Source organism: Phyllostomus hastatus, unplaced genomic scaffold, assembly GCF_019186645.2.
Source record: "Phyllostomus hastatus isolate PE091 unplaced genomic scaffold, TTU_PhHast_1.1 phas_contig_38, whole genome shotgun sequence".
In the NCBI taxonomy this organism is placed as follows: Eukaryota; Metazoa; Chordata; class Mammalia; order Chiroptera; family Phyllostomidae; genus Phyllostomus; species Phyllostomus hastatus.
The window spans coordinates 21,138,965-21,159,183 of NW_025333869.1; the positions used below are offsets into that span (position 1 = coordinate 21,138,965).

General features: G+C 42.3%; 1 protein-coding gene across 2 annotated transcripts in view; it reads right to left on the reverse strand.

The window, feature by feature from the left end:
* The window catches only part of LRMDA (leucine rich melanocyte differentiation associated), a 1,077,770-nt gene that overhangs the window by 449,969 nt on the left and 607,582 nt on the right, over positions 1 to 20,219 (reverse strand). For both annotated transcript variants that reach the window (XM_045842270.1, XM_045842271.1), the window contains one exon: positions 3,376 to 3,502. In XM_045842270.1, coding sequence (XP_045698226.1) covers positions 3,376 to 3,502 — 127 coding nt within the window. The remainder of the gene's footprint in view (positions 1 to 3,375; positions 3,503 to 20,219) is intronic.

Consider the following 20,219-nt stretch of genomic DNA (forward strand, 5'->3'; position numbering starts at 1 on the left):
TAAGTCAAAGAATCACTCCAAATCTATACTCTGATGCTGGTTATAATGTGGCTCAAATAACTTCAGATAAGTTCACATAATGCTGTAGGATAATAATAATAGCTATAATATTAACCCTTATACAGAACTTACTGTGTTACTATAACTTAATATTTGTGAGATTCTTGCAGTGACCATTACAATAACCTATGGGAGGGGTACTATTATTGTCCCCATATTAAGCCAAAGCACAGAGATGTTAAGTAACTCGTCCAAGTCATGCAGTCAGTGGTTGACCTGGGTACAAGTCCAATAAGTCTGGCTTCATAATCTGTTGTTGTTAAGCACTATTTGATAGTACCTCTCACTAAAAAATAAAAGAAACCCATAACCCACGTTCCCAAAGTCCAGTAACACAAGCACTGTATAAACATATTTAACTGTGAGTAAAACCCAAATGGAAAATTCTAGATTTGCAAAGCAGATAAAATGGGTGAGGGTGAATAATCATTCTACATATGTTTAAAAACAAAAAAAAACTGCACACAAGAACTTTAGGTAGAACCCCTTTTGATAGCAAGATTCCTAATATGTTTAAAATAATATTTAATTTATAACAGAGTTAATACCTTTTTAGAAGGTCAATAGTTCCTTGATTCTAGGTCTCCCTTTATTACAAATATCAAGTAAAAGCTTAAGGAGATAATATCAAGGGTCCATGTGTTAGACTATTAATGAAATGAGTCATACCTCTATGTATTCACACCTTGTATAGTCCCCTCTCACGTTGGTCCTACATTTGGTATGTGACTTGCTTTGGTCATGGGACAGCAACACACATGATGCCAATAGGGCTTGGCTCTTGGAACACCCCTCCTATGAGGAGAGGCCTGTGCTAGCCTATTAGAGACATTTAGTTCAACCAACAACCAGTACCAACTCCAGACATTTGAATCTCAGATCATCTAGCCCCAGCTAAGCTTTCAAATAACTGCGACTGGCTGCATAACTGTGACCCAAGGCAAGACTAGCCAAGGAATTGTCATCTGAGCCCTGACCAAAGAGCTAAACCACAGTCTTGTAAATCAATGAAATTTTTTTTAAGCTACCAGTTTTGGTGTGGATTATTATGCAGCAAAGCTAACTGATAGAGCCCAAGTCTAAGGCCTTTCATGGAGTCGGAAGAGCAAAATGTGGAACTGTGTAATTGTTGGAGAGCCTCAGTTATTTTCAGGTAGGTAGGAAAGCTAGTTAGCCAAAAGGGTGGAGTGAGAATTACTAGTTTAAGAGGATGACATTTGACATGACTGCTACTTGTACCTGCTTTTCATTCTGTGACTTCTGAGTCAAGTATAGGGGAAAGTAAGTCGATGTTCATGATCATACTGATAGCCCAGAGGGGACAGAGGAAGCTGTGGTGCATCCCAAGAGAGCCAACTGTGACCTTTGTATCTACTGATAAAGAAGTACTATACAGCACCACAGTAACAGAATGGTCAGCCTTCTGCTCCACTCTCTTCCAGACCACTGTCATTACTCCCTCAGCATTATTGCTGTAGGTTGGAGAAGTTGAAGCATGGGGCAGGAAAAGTTTCAACCAAAGATGAAGAAAGTCTTTCAGCATTGTAGAGCCAAGAGGCCTGATAATCTCTGGTGACAGTGATACTGCAAGTTAAACCATCATCCAATCCACTTTATTCCTGTAAAAATGATAAACAGAGGCTCTTAGAGGATGACCTGTCCAAGGCCTCACAGCTAAGCATGATTAAGCTGACTCATGAACACATGTTCAAGAACTCTAATTCTCTACAGTGACGTGGGGCAGAGGATATGAGCATTGTGGCCCAAAGGAGGAACCATGGCATCCAAACTCATCTAATAATCCTTCTATTCTTGGTTGATTTGAGAATATTTTCCAACTGGTCACCTAAGACAGCCAAGGAAGCCATAAGACACACTAACTATAACACTTTTGAAACAATGACCAGAAAACTTAGTCGACCAAAGAATATGAAAGGAAAAAATTTCATTAACATTTCATTATAATCAAGACTGTATTTACTTATAGGCTTTCTCCTTCTTCTATTAAAGTGACATTAATAATGAGCACGAGTAGTAAATTTTACAGAATAAAGAATGTGTAAACTTATGACAAGTATAAACAATAAATGATTTTGCAAATCATTATTAATTACTGACATATGCATATATGTATATTATATTTAACTTAACATATGCATCTGGTTTTATATCATAGTCTAGGGAAAAATGTCCTGATCCTTTTTCTACTTCTAACTTACTATGTGATCATGAACAACTGATTAAACCACTCCAGGTGCCTGAACTTCAAGTCTGAAGCAATACAGTAGAAAGGAGAGAACTTTGGATACAGCCACAGTTGAGATTGAATTTGGGACCCAGCATCTCATCAAATGTCTGGCTGTGGGTCTATATTTCACTTCCTTCCCCATCTAGATGAAAGAAGTAACTACACCCTTCTCATGGGGTTTGACAAGAATTAAAAATACAGGGTGGGGCAAAAATAGGTTTATAGTTGTTCGTATGGAAAAATAATACAATAATAAGTAATACAAGAATAAACTTTGTATTTCATGTACTCACAACTTTAAACCTACTTTTCCCCCATCCTGTAATATACTTAAAGTTACACAGGGCCTGATCCACAGGAATGCTCAGTAAAGATTCTGATTCCATTCTCAGCCTCACTTGGAATCCAGAGCAATTAGTCTGAGCCTCATCTCACCAACTTAAGAAGCCGCCATATGCTAGACTGACTGTCATAGGCCTCTCTTGTGACCCTCCTATGATAACCATGATGAAAGACAAAGACAGGCCTGGGCTTCACACTTATTATCCACCTTAGCCCCTTCCCCATCTCCTTCACCAGAACTGTTGCCCAAGCCTGCAGCAGAGCCTACCAGAAACCTCCGTGAAGGCCAAGTTTGCTCAGCAGCATTACCCTCTACTGCCCACCAGAGGCCGCCCTCCCACACAAGCCCAAGCAAACAGAACCTGGATTCGCCTTCTTGGCAGCAGTGACATTATTTTCTTTCTCTATTTTTATCTATTAAAAAGATTTCTTCACAGCCATAACTTAGATCTCTACACTAAAATGGAGCAACAGGAAGATATAATGGTGCATTTCATTTATGAATGACCTATAATAAATTACTCTGAAGTGTCCCGAGTGCCAGTAGACAGAACGCTTTGTCTGCCCATGGACTGTATTTCACATACTTTAATTTAGCTGACACATAAAACTCATTTGACATTTTGCAGGTATTTGTGTGGGGCAAAGGAGGAGAGGTAGAGAGCTGGAGGGGACCACTGTGGGGCTGGGCGGGGACTGGGGGCAACAGGCAGAGCCAAGGATATTTGGTTCTTGTTGAGGGTTAAGGTATGAAGCCTGGGTAACCCTGGCAACACGAGGTCGTTCCCCAGCAGATTGTTGTCCAAGATGAGTTCCTCCAGGCTCCCGAACGCGCTCAGTCCTTCCAGTGACCTGCAATGACAAAGGCAACAGGAAAAATGATCCTGCACTAAATCAGGGAGGCCATTATGAGCCGAAATAAATATTTTAACCTTCCCTTTCAGGACTGGGAATAGTTTGGGCTTGGTGCCTGTCAGCAAAGTGAATGACAAGAATTAGTAGCGGGAGCCGGGGCGGGGGCGGGGGCGGGGGAGAAGGGGCCGCTGGCACTCACCGCATCCTTCACGCATTGCCAACATGAAGGATGAGGGTCACTTAGTGAGTAGCCAGGATCCAAAACAAAGGGCTTCAGATACGGCCTGCAGGATAAATTTGTCAATGTCTTGTGCCTTCAGGCACCCAGCCTGGGCTGACCCTAACCTCCATTCCCAAGATAAATAACTCTGTCACAGTTCACCTTCATTCCCTGGACACAAATTTAAGTTGTCATCCATCATTCCTGCCCAGAAATATCATACCCCTCTTACAATAATAAATATAACTTCAAGTATCATTTCTTAGCAGTTCTCCTCTGCACAGTGGTAGGAAACAGCAAGGAAGGCATCCTTTCTCTTCATTCACCGCCTTTGACTCTTTTTCCTCTGCTTTTTTTCTTCACTAATCACTTAATTTGCTTCTGCCCAGTGTCCCTGTGGCTGCCCCCAAAGGCAAGGCATCTAGGAAGCACATAATCACTCTGGTCTGGGAGAGCTCTTTCTTTTTCTTTCAAGACTTCTTGTTCTTTGGAGAGCAGAGGTAGGAGGTAGGGAGGGGGACAGCATTGGGGCAATTTCTATTTCAATGCTCCTGGCTTGAAGTCATTGTTTTAATTTATGGAAAGTGGATTTCTCACTTTATTTTTGAAGGAAGCATCAAGTGCAGCAATGTAGATGTCAAGGCAGTAAGTAAACAGGCATCTGAAGGAATGAAGTACCTAGCTCAGGAAAGAAAAGTATCAGAAAAGGAGAGACAGCCTTGTTTATGCACTTAGCTGAAAGTTAACTCTTAATGTGGGCCCTGGAGTATTAGAGGTAGAGGCGGTGAGGGGCAGTGATATGGTGCTCACAGACATTAATTAAAGACAGCCACCCGGTGGAGGGACAGACACAGACACACATACTTCCAGCTCGGTCACCTGCCAGACCCAAGAGCTGTGCTGAGCTTGCACAGGCTGACAGCTAAGCTCTAGCATCAACCAGAGGGTGGACTCACGTGGGATCTCCTGGCTGAGCTATAAAATGTGACAAATCAGGGAGGTGTTGTCCACTCTATTTATTCACTTACTGATAGCACGTACATGACAGACCCACCTGCCTGCATGTGCAATGCCTGTGCATCTGGTGTAGGTGTGAACTCCAGCACAAGAACTTTCTCGATGCATCTGTATTTCCCTGTGGGACCTCTGCCAAGAGGACTCTGAAACAGAGTCAGTACTTGAGAGGTGAGATATGTATTGTGAATATTTAATTAAATCCCCAGACTCTACTGGGCCCAGAGCTCCACCAGCTTGTCCCATTTCTGCCTGATCCTCAGAGGGTCCCACCAGGGCCCAGCACCCAGACCATGCATCCTCCTACAGCCAACACTACCTGCTCTGCAACAGGAAAGCAAGACCAAATACATTTCGGGTTTAGGGTCAGTGGGGTCATTAAGTCTCATTTCTTCTTCCTCCTTTCTCATCTTCTTCATGTTTCAGGGAGGAAAACATGACTTATATACCTTACTCAGGAAGGTCTGGAATTTTGCATCAGCTCCACTAGTTACATGCAATGTGAATTTGGGAACAATAGCCCATCTGAACAGCCTTGTTCTAAGTTGATCCCAGCTCATAGTATCTTATGGAGAATGAGTGAAAGAAGACTGACAACTTTTGTTTCTTCCTTTTTTCTTCCTCCTTTCATTCACTGATTCTTCTGGAAGCCCTGACTTGCGTGGCAGGGCTGTTCAGGATGCAGAGGGTGGGCAGATAAACAAATGCACAAAGGTGTGCAGTGAGTCTGCCTTCTGCAGGGACTTCGACCTTTCCCTATGTCCCTTCTTCCACGGGGTTAATGGGTGAGTATCCCAAAGTGGTTTTCAGAACTAGGCTCTGTTTACCACAAGGGGAGTTGAGGCCACCTCCCACCTCCCTGTCAGGGCACCTTATGGATGGCTAATAAGTCCTTTGTGCACAAACATCAGTTGGGTTCTGGTCAGAGGCAGCATCCAAATGCACATTGTTCTCAAGTTATGTTATGCAAATACTCATATCATGAGAATCAGCAAACAGTTGGCAACTGGCAAGAAAAAGAAAGCTCCCTTCCAAGAGTGCTTCAGGGGAGGCATAAAACAAAATGACAAAGCATGAAAAGGGACAAAGCTGGTAACACTAGAGGGAGTGCCCACAGAGACTGCCTTTCTCTCTTGAGGAGGCCCCAGGCAGGGCCCAAGACTGGCTTGTGGAACCAGACTTCAGAGAGGAGTCGGGAAGCTCAGCTCCAATCCCCCTTCACCTGTCTGGTATCGAGATTCCTTTTGCCATGTAATGTTATTAGCTGCTCAGTTAAAAGGGAACAATGCTACATGGTGGGGAGAGGGGGCTGCTAATTATAAATCCCTGTCTTCATGTCATCAGTGTGGTATGCCCTTGGTGATTTAATCACATAATTCACAGCTGAGGGATTGGGGCAGGAGGCAAAGAGATTCCTGAAGGGTAAACCTGGAGGGGACAGCATTTCTGGGTCTCAGCTAGCATGTGGAGGCCAATAAACAAACAAACACCTGGAAGATGGTTTTCTTTTTTACTTTAAAAATAGTTTACTTTTGTTGTTGTCATTATTGCTGTTTTTCTGGAAGGAGAGAGAAAGAAATTATTTGCATCAATCTTTAAGTTCATACCCCTATATTCAAAATGCCTGCAAATAGATATGTGCTGTTAAATGAAATGACAAGGCAAAGAGGCTTTGAGGAGCCACAGGATCTATGCTGTTTAGTGGGACAGCTATGATAGCTACAAGGAAAGATGACAGGGCTGTAATTTCTCTGCTCTAACCTTGTGTGTAGACAGCAAAATGTCCCCCAGTCCCAGGAGCCCTGAGGAAGGGGCGACTACACTCCGGGGTTACTCACCAGCTTGGTTGGCAGTAGCTGCAGGTGTCTGAGGGGTGGGCTGGGAAGGAGAGGCAGGTATGTCTGCTGTGGTCAGGGGCTGGCGGGGGAGGACAAGACCTCAGCTGCTCCTTCAGCACAGCCAGCTGGAGAGAGATCCTCCTAGCCCAGGCAAGAGACGCCAAGGGCAGGCAGGGAGACGGGTGTGTGCTCTGCTCTGCTCAGTGTGGCAGGTGGTTTGCTCTAGAAACCTAATCAGCACCTCGGAAGCGCATTGCAGGCTGTATGCCTCCCACTGCACCAGCAGGAAAGCTGCCCATTATCTCACCCACAGGTACCATCTCAGTTACTCACGTGCAGGGCTCCGGCTGGGCTCCCCCAGGAGCCGCTGCAGCCGCTGGGAGAATCCCAGTGCCTTTTCCAAAGTCATACCAAAATGACAAAACATCACAACGCATTCAGCTCCAGCGGATTCAAACACAGAGAACTTTTAAGTTTCCACTGTAATTAACCCTATCCTCGTTAAGATAATTATGATCAAGCTTCCTGTCACAGTTAATATCCCAGCATCATTGCCCGTGGCTCACACTCTGCCCTCATTAGCTTATAAAAGCAGTGGCACCAAACAGACAGCCTCCCTTTCCAAGCTAGGCCAGTGGCTGTGAGCGGCCTTAGGCAGGGCAGCAGGTCCGCAAAAGGGCTATCCCTTGAATTCCAATCCCTTTTCCTCCTGGTGGGCACACACTCAGCGGCCTTCATTGTTTTTCCAAAAGTTAGCCACTTGCCAGAGTGGGAAAGGAGAGGGTCAGGACCAGAACCAGAGCAGGGCTGGGAGAACTGGGGAAGGAGAGCTGCTCATATGCAGCTATGAGTCCTTCTTGCCGCTTACCTGCCAAGAATCTAAAGGACACCTCCAGAGCCCCTGATTCAAGAACTGCCAACTTTATTCTGGGGTATATGCTGTGGTAAGAATTAGATCCCTCTGTCCTCAGCTCACAGCTGAAACCAGGAATAATGTGTCTGCCTGGTATGATGGGGGCAGGGGACGGGGAGAAAGTTAACCACAGACCCCAGGAAAGACATGTGTCTTCACAGTTGGCCTCAAATCTGGAAGCAAAGGTTAGAATATTCTCAAACCAATCAGAAAATAAGATCTTCACCTATTTCCTCCACTGCATTTACCTAAGTATCCACATACATATTTTTAACTGAGACAATGGGGAGGCCATGGAAATTCTAGAGGACCTAACCTGTATGTCTGCTGTCTACCACACTGGCTAGTCCTGTATACTCACAGGGGTCCTTCTAGATGAATTCTGTCTGCCCAGCTCCCAACACAAGGGAATCTCAGTGTAACTCCCATAAGACCTGGAAAGTGCCAAATGTCAGTGGGGGCTCAGGACCTCTTTGCCAACTGACTACTCCTCAGCCACAAACCCTGTCAGATGCTGAGAGAAAAGCCACCAACAGAATCCCCCAGCAAGGCAAACAGCAGGCCTCAGGGCGAGTGGCCAGGGGCTGTGAGGGCAATCCTTAATCTGCATTCTTTCTGAGCCAGAATGTCTCCCTTTCCTTACCCTACAGCCAGCACCCACACACTGGTTCTGGTTATTAAACCAGTTAAACAGAGGTCCTTACCAGCTGGTAAATCATTGCAGCTCTTAATACCTGGGGTACCCCTCTCTGTTATCCTGGTCATTCCCAGGAGCCCCCAGACCTTTCCACAACTCAGCAATTAAGTGGTTAATACCCCCACATTACAGAGGTTCTAAGGACCCTGCTATAGCCAGGATCTATTCAGTCAATTCAGTGGTTAAGTAATTTAAACATCACCCTTGAAAGAAAAAATAGTAACTTGTGCCCCTCTTATACCCTCTACCATGCCAAGTACTGTGCCTAGCACAGAGCTGCCCTTGGGAAATATTTACAAATTGACTTATGAAAGAGGCCATGACCCCAGATACAGGACAGGATAGGCAACAGGGAACCAGAAGAAAGAATAGGAGAGTTGTAATACAACGGCTCATGTTCCAGAAAATGACCCAGGCAGTACAGATATTTTTAGAAAGGCCATTCGTATGGTAGTAATATACTATATATAGTAATATACTATAGCATATTACCACATAGTGTACTATATGTATAGTTGGCACTATATATTTTCTCTAAATTTTTCTGTCATTCAGGTCACAGCCAGGGATATATGTACAAATAATTATATAATATAATGATATCAATAGCGGGTAAAACTGTCTTAAAAATAGAAGGATACAGAAAAGGCTTGGGGGATGTAAGACAGTGGATACTAACACAGTGTATACTGACAGTGTATCACATGGAATTTGTCAAAGTCACCCCCAAAGCCCTATCGTGCCTTGTCAGGATGGATGATCCCTGAGCTACAGAGAATAAAATTAAACACTGGCATAAGAGATCTGAATCCAAGACTACTCAAAAATCTAAGGTAGTAAGCTAGGTATTTGTTAACTTTAAGTGGCATCAAGTCTGAGGCCATCATGCACCATACCTAATATGCTAAGAAAACATATGCTAATATGTTAGGATCATTCAATATGATCCTAAGGTTTCACAGAGGATGAGTAAGGAACAAGGAGCCCAGAAATGGGAACTTGTAGTTCCAGTGATTTGAAAAGGTAGGTGAGATTCTTCACACTTTGGATTCATAAGTTTATAAACTTGTCTACAGGAAGTTTTAATCAGAGTATACCTCTGAGGAACTGGTATTTGCTTGCTCTAGGGCAATGTAAATCATGTATCTGATCCTTTACCCTTTTTGCTTTTGCGTCCAGTAAGCTCAGAGCCAAACTATGACCCAACTGTAAAAAGGTCTCTATATCTGTTTTTTAACTTTACTGTTGAGGCTTATAATTCTTATAGTCTTGATATTTTATTTATCTATATATTAGTTTTATTTTATTAACTCTAATAGGCTAGCTCAAATCCTTTGTAGAATGAGAGAATGAGGTAGTACAGAGATCAATTTAATATAGCATAGATTCTCAAACAGGCAGTTTTTTTGCACTAAGGACAAGTTCTGTGAGACTAGATATTAATGTGAATAGTTGACAAGGAATAAAGATGTATATTGTATTGAGATTTCAAAATGGCTTGAAAAGGCTTCTAATGATATTCTTATGACAGGAGAGCAAAAAATGGGCTAGAAAATAATAACTTTAGGGGGGGTCATAACTGGTCCAAAAATAAACCTGAAAATATATTTTTTAAAATATCTTCATTCGAGGATATGTTTTTATTAATTTTTTGAGAGAGAGAGAAGAAGGGAGAGAGAGAGAAAAAAGCACTGATGTGGAAGAAAAGAAGCACAGATCGGTTGCCTCCCGTGCAGATCCCAACCATGGACCAAACCTGCAGCCTAGGGAGGTGCCCTGAGCAGCGACAGAACCCACCAACTTTTTGGTGTACAGGACAATGCTCCAACCAACTGAGCCATCTGGTGAGGACATACCTGAAGAATATTAATTAATGGCTCAGCTTGCTCTGAGGGAAGGTTCTGAGGACTTTGGTTTTTTTCCAATAACTTGATAAGGCCATGTTCACTACATGTATGGAAGCCAAGACCCTAGAAAGATACTCAGAAGGGTATAGTAGATCCGAAATGATACTGTTGGATCAACCCATTGTTTCAGCCCAATGAGATGATATTTCAGAGTGTCTAATGTAAACACTTAAACATTGATTTAAAGTTCAACTACCTGAAAGCACCAATTTAAATAAAAATTAAAAGGCAAATGAAAATTGGTGAAAATAATTGCAATCTCTCAATAGTCTAAGGTGTAACATCCTTAATATGAAAAGAGCTTTAAAAAATCATGAAGGAAAACATGAAAATCCTAAAAAAATGAACAGACATGGACAGAAAATACACAAGGAATGAAAAGGGTCAATAATGGAAATGGGTAAAATTTCAGCTTCATTGGGAATTGAAAATATTCAGATTCAACAAGATAGCAAATACACTATTTTCTTAAATCTTAACATAGTCTTGTTAAAAGTTCAAGGTAATAGACTAATACAACATTAATGGGGAGTGAAACTATTATAGCCATTTTGGATGACAATTTAATTAAAAGCCTTAAAAATGATCACCTTTTAAATCTAGTAATTCTAAGAATTTATTCAGTAAATATCAAAGAAATGTGCATATTTAAGTATGTTCAATACAGCATTATTTATAGTAAATTGTAAATAAGCCTAAATTCCCAATGATGGAGGAATGATTGAATATCTGTATAATAAAATGCCACACAGTAATTAAAAATGATAGTGTAGCTAAATATCTACTAATCCAGTAATACTGTCATGGAATCTAAGCACCTAAAATTAAGTTATAATACACACACTTGAGTATAATACACTAAGATCTCATGCAGGGAAACTGAAAGGCATCTGTGTGATACCCTCAATTCTCCACACAAATTTTAATTTGTACCATGTTTTCCATGCTGATGGTTAAAAGTCATTAAACTAGTCTTTGTTGTTTCTAGTTTATACACTTCTATCACGATGCACAATTTTGTACATAGGAACTATACGATGATTCTGCACATACATATACAAATGCCCTTCAAAGTATACATGAACATACATATCTACATATTTATCTATCAATTAATCAATACATAGATATATCCAAGATATATACCTCTAACACCTGGGTAATGGGGTTATAGGTTTTTTCTCTTTTACAGGTTTCACTAGTTGTTAGATTTTTCTATCATGAATAAGTATTTTATAATAATGCAAAACTGCAGCAAATATTACTTTTAAGTAAAACAAGACAGCTTCCAAAACATGACATGAATGAGCTTTGAATAAAGAGCAGTGGGTGTAAGGAGGGCTTAGTACAGGGGTGTCAAACTCATTTTCACCAGGGGCCACATCAGCCTTGTGGTTGCCTTCAAAGGGCTGAAATAATTTTAGGACTGTATAAATGTAACTACTCCTTAACTGTTAAGGAGTTAAAATTACATTTGGCCATTTGAAGGCAACCTCAAGGCTGTGGTCCCCCCGTGGAAATGGGTTTGACAACCCTGGCTCAGTATAAATCATAATGGGGATGCTAATCTGATTGTCATCCATTCTACTGGCCCCTAAGTAACTCTACCTGGAGCTTTGTTTCAATTCTGATTGCCAGACTCAAAGGGGCACCCGCACTCAGAAACACCATACATGGAGAACAACTAGGTGGTCAGGGTGTAGGAAACTGTCATTTGGGAGAGTCAAGATTACTAGGAGCAGAGGAGACTTAGTTGTTTCAAAGTACTAAGTCTATGGCATTCCAGAATGCAGTAAAACAAATCAGAAGAAAAGTATGTAACGTGGGAGGAGACATCTTAAGTCAATTGTTTTAAACTTGCAAAAATAGAGTACTATTTGCCAAAGGATTGAGCTGCCTTTTGTACCACTGTATGTATCGGATCAGAGACTAAAGTCCTGGAGAACGTCTAGAGCACAGGTGGCAAACACAAGGCCCGCAGGCCGAATCCGGCCCTCCACCTTGTTTTAGTTGGCCCGGCACCTTGTTTCTACCTGGTGGCAGTGCTGAACTCCCGCTTAACTGTTAAGGAGTAGTTGTATTTATACAGTCCTAAAATTACATTTGGCTCTTTGAAGGCAACCTCGAGGCTGATGTGGCCCCTGGTAAAAATGAGTTTGACAGCCCTGATTCAGAGAGAATTTCTGCATAAAGGAGGAGGTTCAGTGACCTCTAATATTCTATCCAGATACTGGACTTATCTCACCAGAGCTCCTTCCTATAACCACAGTTTAGAAGGGCTGCCAAGAGCTGCTTCTTCCCTGCCAGAAGGGTCCCTTATAACTCAGCCTGGTGGAAAGAGGGCCGCAGAGAGTTCTAGCTCTGTCATTCCCCAGCACACTAAACTCTGCCCTTTGTTCTGATCTAGCTGGGACTGTGCAATTCCTCTTTAATGCTTTTCTAACTATGGGAACATCCCCATAATTAAAATGGACCATGCCAACACACTGGTCTGTTATAGTCTGTAAACTAGATGTCAAAGCCACAACACTATTTTTGTGAAACATGTTCTATCACAGACTTCTTTGCAAACTCATGGACTTTGGGTTCTAGGGAAATTTTAGGGGGCTCCATTTCCCCCTTCACAGTAGGTGACTAATACTCTAAGAAGTAAAGTGTCTTACCTGAAACCATACATGGTGACCAAGCCATATCTACAATGTTTGGATACATTGTGCAGTATTCCCTCAACTACATGATGCTAAACTACCTGCAAGTAATTCTCAGTTGAGGTATAGAAATGGAAATTCACCAGTGTCACATCCTTTATCCAAATACTATGTGTAGCTTTGTAATCCATTCATAATATGTCCTCAATGTTACTGATCAACTTAGATGGTCTTCCAATTATTTTGTCTTTCGATCTATACTCCCTTCCTATCCTTCCTAGACCAATCCCCTGAAAAACTAGTTATTACAGTTTCTTTTCAATGCAGTCCTCATGAGGTTAAGTATTCATTAGATAGAGCTGGGTTGAAACTTCTCAGCTAATGGTCCCTTGCATGTACCTCTATTGCTTATTCATCCATTCATTTGCAAAAATGTGTTGAGTGCCAACTCTGTGCCCAGTACTTCACTAGTCTCAGGAGCTACAAAGATGACTGTGGCATGATCTTCTACCGTTAAGTAATAGATACAAACAAGAAAGTGGTTACCAGATAATGCAGGGTAATTAATAGGTTAGATTGGGATGATAAGCACTACTCTGAAGGGGGGGGGTGGTTAGAGAAAGCTGCAAAGAGGAAATGGACTTGAACTAAGTCTCAATTCAATTGAATTCTAATCTTTTGAGCATCTACTTATATTTATGCCAAATTTGGTGGTGAAGGAATATAAGAAGAGTGACTTGATCATGGCAATCAAGTAATTGACATTCGAAAAAAGCTTATTCAGCACCAGAAAGCATGTATGTGGTATCTACTTCAGTATGGCTGGTTCTGGGGATACAAAAGATGCCTAAATCATGGCACCTGCTCCCAATGGGTTTCTCATCTATGGGAAGAGAGATAAAAGTTGAACTTGAAGTAAGGGAGGATTGTACAGGACAGTATGTTAAGTAATGTGAGCAAGATGGGCTCTTAAAAAGAATGAGGTCTGTGGTGGTCATTTCTCTGCCCACCCTCTCGTGTTTGTCCTAAAGTTATTTTGGCAAGTGAGTCCTGAAGGACAGAGGTGGAAAACCAGGTACCCTTCCTATTAAACACACTAGATGCCTCCACATCTCATTCCCATCACTCTGCCATCTGGCTGTCCTCTGTCCTCTCAGTGAATCTTTCCTGCATTTTTCCCACCCTGGTAACAGGGCTTGGTTCTGGGCTTTGACTATGTCTCTAAAATTATTTTGATTCACGGCTTGAGATTTTACAAAACCACACATGTATGCATGGAGCCTGTAGCCTCAGGATCTTGTTTGTTTTTAAGAGTCTAAAGAGCGAGTTTGTTTGGTGGGTTCTATAAATGGAGGTTTTCTTTACTCGGGAGATGTAAGGGAGCGGACATGGTGTGCTGCAGCCGCGGTATGTGTGCATGTCGCCATGGGGCGGAATTCAGCGCCTGTGGGGGGAGGCTCCCACAGCCATTGGGCAAACATATGTTGGGCCAAGAACACGGCTCTTCAACCTCATGAACTATTTGCTTGAAAGATAACAGTGTCTCTTCCACATGAGCCTTTCACCACCCTCTATAAAGGGAATTTTTAATTCAACAGATGGTGTCTACTCATTGCAAACCGACCAGAAAAGGAGACATTTACATGGCTGGGCCTCAAGGCCCTAGGGACCCAGAGGGGCCCTAATCAAATACTAGCCCAAAGACCAGCTCCCCATGGGCAGGGCCCCCTGGAATGGAATCGTGCCAGGAAAGCCAGCAAAACGTGCCAACTGCAGATTCTGTGAGGTCCCAATTGGCTGAAAAAAGGTGAAAACAAGTTTTCTGTCCCAGACTATAAGATAGCTTTATATCTCTTTCAGGAAAGAAGGTCCTGGGAGATACGGTGACCTCCAAAAGTGGCTTGCTATTGGAGCCATTTTTCTTCTTCCAAAACAGCCCTAGCTCTGTGCTTTGAAAAACCTTTCAAAGAACAACTTTGTCAGGTTTGCACTCCATTTCATGTAATGGCACATTCTGACCCCTGAGGACCAACACCTAACAGAAGTAACAGTAGTAGGGACAAAGAGGAGAGATCGAACAATTCCAGATGCACAGCGTGACAAATAAGAGATTTTCCCAGGGCTAACGGAAGGTTCTTTCATCCTCGTCTGCCCCTCTGGTTATGTGATTGATGCTTTGGGAGTAGAGCGTCACAGTGGTATTTTCACAAGGAATGTGGCATCCTGATGGAAAGTATGTTGTCCACTCAGTGAAGCCAAACACAAATGTAGTATGTAGACACACAAAGTAAGAACACTAAATCTGGGGACACGAGTTCTGTTTTCAAGTGCCGGTGTGCTGTGAGACCATGGAAAAATAACACCTCTAGGGTTTAATTCTCTAATCCATCTCATCTAATTGCAGGAAAATCCCTTACCCGTACACTTCACAGACAGTGGAATGGGGCTGACATGAGATAAGGCATGTGAAAACAAACCTAGATAAATATAAGGAATGTTGACAATGGAAAGACTTTTTCTGGAAACAAAAATGTACATATTTTATTTTCAAAACAGATAATTGGTTGCTTCAGAAAAGGAAGCAAGTAGCTAAAGGTACAGGAGAGATAGTAATATGTATTAAGAGTTAAGTGAAGGCATGGAGAAATGTCAGCTTCAGAGACCCTCTGTGTGAAGGATGACCAGAGAACCTTGGTCACTACCTTCCTGCAGTGCTGTAGTCAAATCCTTGCCCTGCTCTTGGCTTTTCTTTATTCTTTTGTAAATTGTAGAGGCTGGAAATAACCATGTTACAAGTTTTTTCCTTTTCAACATTCTCTGCTCCAAAGTGGGTTATAGGAGAAAGAACCCCCAACCAATCTGATCTTTTATTATTGCCTTAATCATGACATCATTCAATAAAAAAGTTCAATGTAAATATGGCAGGCCATCCCAACCTTCATGTGGCCAAAAATGTAGGGTCTAGAGGGCAGGCTTGGGGGAGAATTTCAAGGCTCAAATATAAAATCTGATTAATAACAAAGATCTGGACGGGAAAAGTTGGGGGAGAAAAAATTCTCCCCCACCTCCCATGTTCTTTCAACTTTCACAGCATCCTAGACTAGGGAGTGACAGGCAAAGTGACACGGTGCTCAGAGGGCAAAAGATAAATGTTTGATGAATTAGCCATTGGTAGGAAAGTGATGGGCTTTGTATGTGCATAATAGCCAAGCTGCCTTCCCATGCCGATTGCCTGACAAGATAAGAAGCCATAATGAATGGAACTTGAGATGCTCTGGACAGAGCAGTTTTAATTTGACTGGTTTTAATAAAATTAACTTTAAAAAGAAGAAGAAAATGGCAGAAGGAAGAGGATAGTGATTTGCAGAGAATAGAAAGGCTGAGAATTACATATACCCAGAGTGGAAACCAGCCATTGGTTTTTTCCATTCACTGTACTAGTCAAGTCAGCAGAGGAAGAAAGCTTTATTTCTTTACACCTGTAAGTCATTAAAAACCCTCTCTGTGCCCAGTACTGTGCAGAGATACTTGAAATATGAAAATTAAATGGACTGGCTGGATAGAAAAGTATCCCAAATAAGCATGAAATGGATCATTCATTCATTTATTTATTCCTCTTTAAGAAAATATTGGGCTGGCTAAAAATATGTTAATTTTTTTCTGCAAAATAAAAGACCCATTTTTCATTTTTACCAATAACTTTATTGATTTGGATATTCTGAGTATTTTGGCTCTCTTCACCTATTGTTTTCTAGTGGGTAGAGGCCAGGGGTGGTATTAAATATCTTCCAATGCATAAAACAGCCCCACTGCAAAGAATTATTTGACCAAAATATCACGAGTACCAAGAAACTTTGCAAGCCATTTTTGACACATTTGATCAGTCAGTAGCACCTTCTCCACACACTGCACAAATTTTCCTCTGAATTTCATTGCATTTTTACCTTTCTTGAAATAATAAAGCATAATATACCAAAATTTTGCATATCTTCATCTTCAATATTAAATTGGCTACACAAAAATTCACCAATTTTGACAAGCTTTTAAAAAAGATTTTATTTGTTTATTTTCAGAGAGAGGAAAAGGGAGGGAGAAAGAGAGAGAGAAACAATAATCTGTGGTTGCCTCTTGTGTGCCCCCCACCACCAAGGTCCTCGCCTGCAACCCAGGCATGTGCCCTGATTGGGAATTGAACCAGAGACCCTTTGGTTCACACAGTGGCACTCACTCCACTGAGCCACACTAGCCAGAGTTGATAAATTTTTAAAAAATGCACACTGATATGACAGCTGTTCTAACACAATCTAACAAAATGTTTCAAATGAAGTTAAAGACAACTAAGCACTAATAGAGCCATCATATGGAAAAAACTAAATGATTACTTTTTGGCCAACCCAGTATTTTTGGAGCACCCTAAACCCAGGCCTGCAGTGAATGAACAGGTCTGCTCCTGATAAGCAAGGCTTTTTTACAAGAAGTTCCTACTCTGCTAGGTGCTCTCTGCCAGGCAGCCATGCCTACACATTCTTGGACATCACCCCCTTCAGCTAATGCTCCATTTCCATACTTTCTCCTGAATTTTAATCTGGCCCTTCCTTTGTTTGGCTTCACTGAGTTTCCTAGACAATCACCATCAGAACAACCCATTCCTTGTGAAAACACCATAGTGACATTCTACTGCCAAGAGCAGCCATCACATAACCAAAGAGGAAGAAAGGAGAAAAAGGCTCCCTATAGTTCTAGGAAAATGCTAGCTGTGCCTGTGAAAAAATTACCTCGAGGATCTTGGTTGTTTCATATGCAGGACTTAGGTTTGGAGCCGATGATTTGCTCCACATTTTGACTAACATTTGCTTGAGGCCTTTCTTGGGTCAGACAGTTTGACAGGCCTGGGAGAAAAAATACGGTTAAGATATCATCCTGTCCTCAAGGGGCCCAAGAGCCCATGAAATGAGTGAAAAATATACAACCACAGCACAATGAGGTTCAAGTGCTCCCCTGCCTTCAAGTGACCTTAAAAGATCTCTAGGATCCCTTCTAATATCCAAACGCCCTGAAATTAGTGTCTTACCCTCCATTTTTATTTGATTTTTAAGACCAAGTACAGGATTACAAAGTTTGATTATTCAAGCATTTTAATGGTCACCTGCCATAATACCATGCAGGCTGCCAGTATTAGGAGAAGGAATCCTACACAAAATGCAGCATTAAAAATAATGTGCCCCCCCAGCTCCTTTCTCTGAGGGTGTACATTTTTCCATGACTGCAAAAGGAAAGTCACTCATTACTAAACAGCTCAGCAAGGCTCACACTATTCAAGAATATAAAGTTTTATGAGTAGGTCTCTCCTCTCTCTGGGTGAGAAAGTGAGCGAGAGAGAAAGCCAGAGAGGGTCTGGCTCAGGAGTCCAGGGTGAATTATAGACTGCCGCTCAAGATTCACAGCTCTTCGTGGTAGGAGGTTAATATTCTCACATGTCATTAGGTCTGCTGGCTCTCCTGATGGTTCATTGAAGCAGGCAGCAAATTATTTCCTCATGCTGCAGAGGACAGTGCACTTCAAAGCAAGGGAACTCAGGTCAGGAGAGGCCTCCAGTGGATTAATGACTTGGGATCACCAGGGGTTGTCTATAGGTAAGAACAGGCCTGAAGCTTTTAACAAAGATAACTTTTTGATCCATCTTGACCTGGCTTTCAAGTCAGACCTCTAGATTTATTCCTATTCATCTTCTAAGGGCCCACCAAGACCTGTGGAAAGACTGAGCAATCTGTCTGGTCATTTTATCTTCACTGGAAAAGCTTCCACCTGCTCTCTGCTGTTGTACATCACACTCACAGTTCAGGACAAACCTTAAACCTACCTCCTTAGAAGAGACTTCTCAGCCTGTCCCAAACTTGACTGTCCAACTATGCCTGGACTGAACTCCCAGAAGGCTTTTATTTGAACACTCCTTCCCACACTGGTCCACAGCCTAGGTCCGTTCATTGGCCCTGATGTCTTACCCTTATCTCTTTGACAATTAATTAAGCTAAGTGACTTCCGACCCAGTGGGTTATATCTCTTTGCATCTCCCATAGTGATAGTTGAGTACCTACTTTCCCTGGATGTTAAGTGAGCTAAAGAAGGACTGCTCAGCCATGTGGCCAGCTCAGGGGGCCTTGGGCTTTGGGACCTGACCCAGAGTGGACCTGGTGGTGGAGATCACTGGTCTGACATCTCAGCTGTCTGCTTTACTTATATGTAGATACTTGGTACATGGGTGTGCATGTGTATTTTTAGTTGTTTTCCCTACACATGTTATAGAACACTTGTTATATACAAGTTAAGATCAAGAAAACTTGATCTTGTCTCCTTTCCATGAGAAACACCCAAAAGGAGCCTCAGAAATGTTTATAATACAAGCTTGTGAAAATGTTTGTTCACTGGAAATTTTGAAAATAACATTTCTAAAGATAAAATTAAGGAAGAATGGCAAAAGGAAAGAGACACAGGAAGTCATGAGAAAACTCAAGGTTGTCCCTTCTCAGGGGCAGGATTGTTAAGTAAATATATGTAACACAAATGCTCATTGCGGTCTACTCAGTTTTCTCAGTTGGAGGTTTTCTGAATGACTGGGAGACTCTCATGGATGCTTGCTGTTACTAGGAGCCCGGTGGGGGCCTGAGGGGACAACCAGGAGAACCTGCAGGCCACACTGCTGTCAGGCCATCCCCAGGCACTGCACCAGGGTGGACAGCACAACTCAGAGGCCAGGAAGGAATTCTTGCTCAGTGGCCATGGATGAATCTGACTGGACCCCCATGGTTTTCTCCCCTTAAAGTGAGGTGCCTGCACCAGGGTGGAGGGGGGAATAAAGAGTACTAAATATTGGGAAGCCCCTCATCCTGGTTTTAAACATGGACGCGCAAATAAAAGTTTGGGAGAGCTCTTGGTAAACAAGGAAGCACTCGAGAAATGTGCAGGGTGACAGTCACTGTTCCAATCCTGCTCCCTTTCCCTGATGTTCTCACGTGACATTTCCTCTTCTGCTTCCTGTCCCTCCCTCCCTATCACTCTCCTCAGCAACCCCATGTCCTTTCCTTGAAAATACCTTTACCTTCTTTTATATAACAAGTGTTCCATAACATGTGTAGGGAAAACAACTAAAAATACACATGCACACCCATGTACCAAGTATCTACATATAAGTAAAGCAGACAGCTGAGATGTCAGACCAGTGATCTCCACCACCAGGTCCACTCTGGGTCAGGTCCCAAAGCCCAAGGCCCCCTGAGCTGGCCACATGGCTAAGCAGTCCTTTTTCAGCTCACTTAACATCTGGTGAGACATCAAGGGAAGACCCCTGGACACCAGTCCCAGCTCAAACAACTTCCCATGTGAGCAGAGCCTTTCCTTCCCCTCTCTAGACCTCACATGCCTCCAATGTGGAATAAAGAGAGTGTATCAGTGTGTCTATAATGCTGGCTTATGGACCACC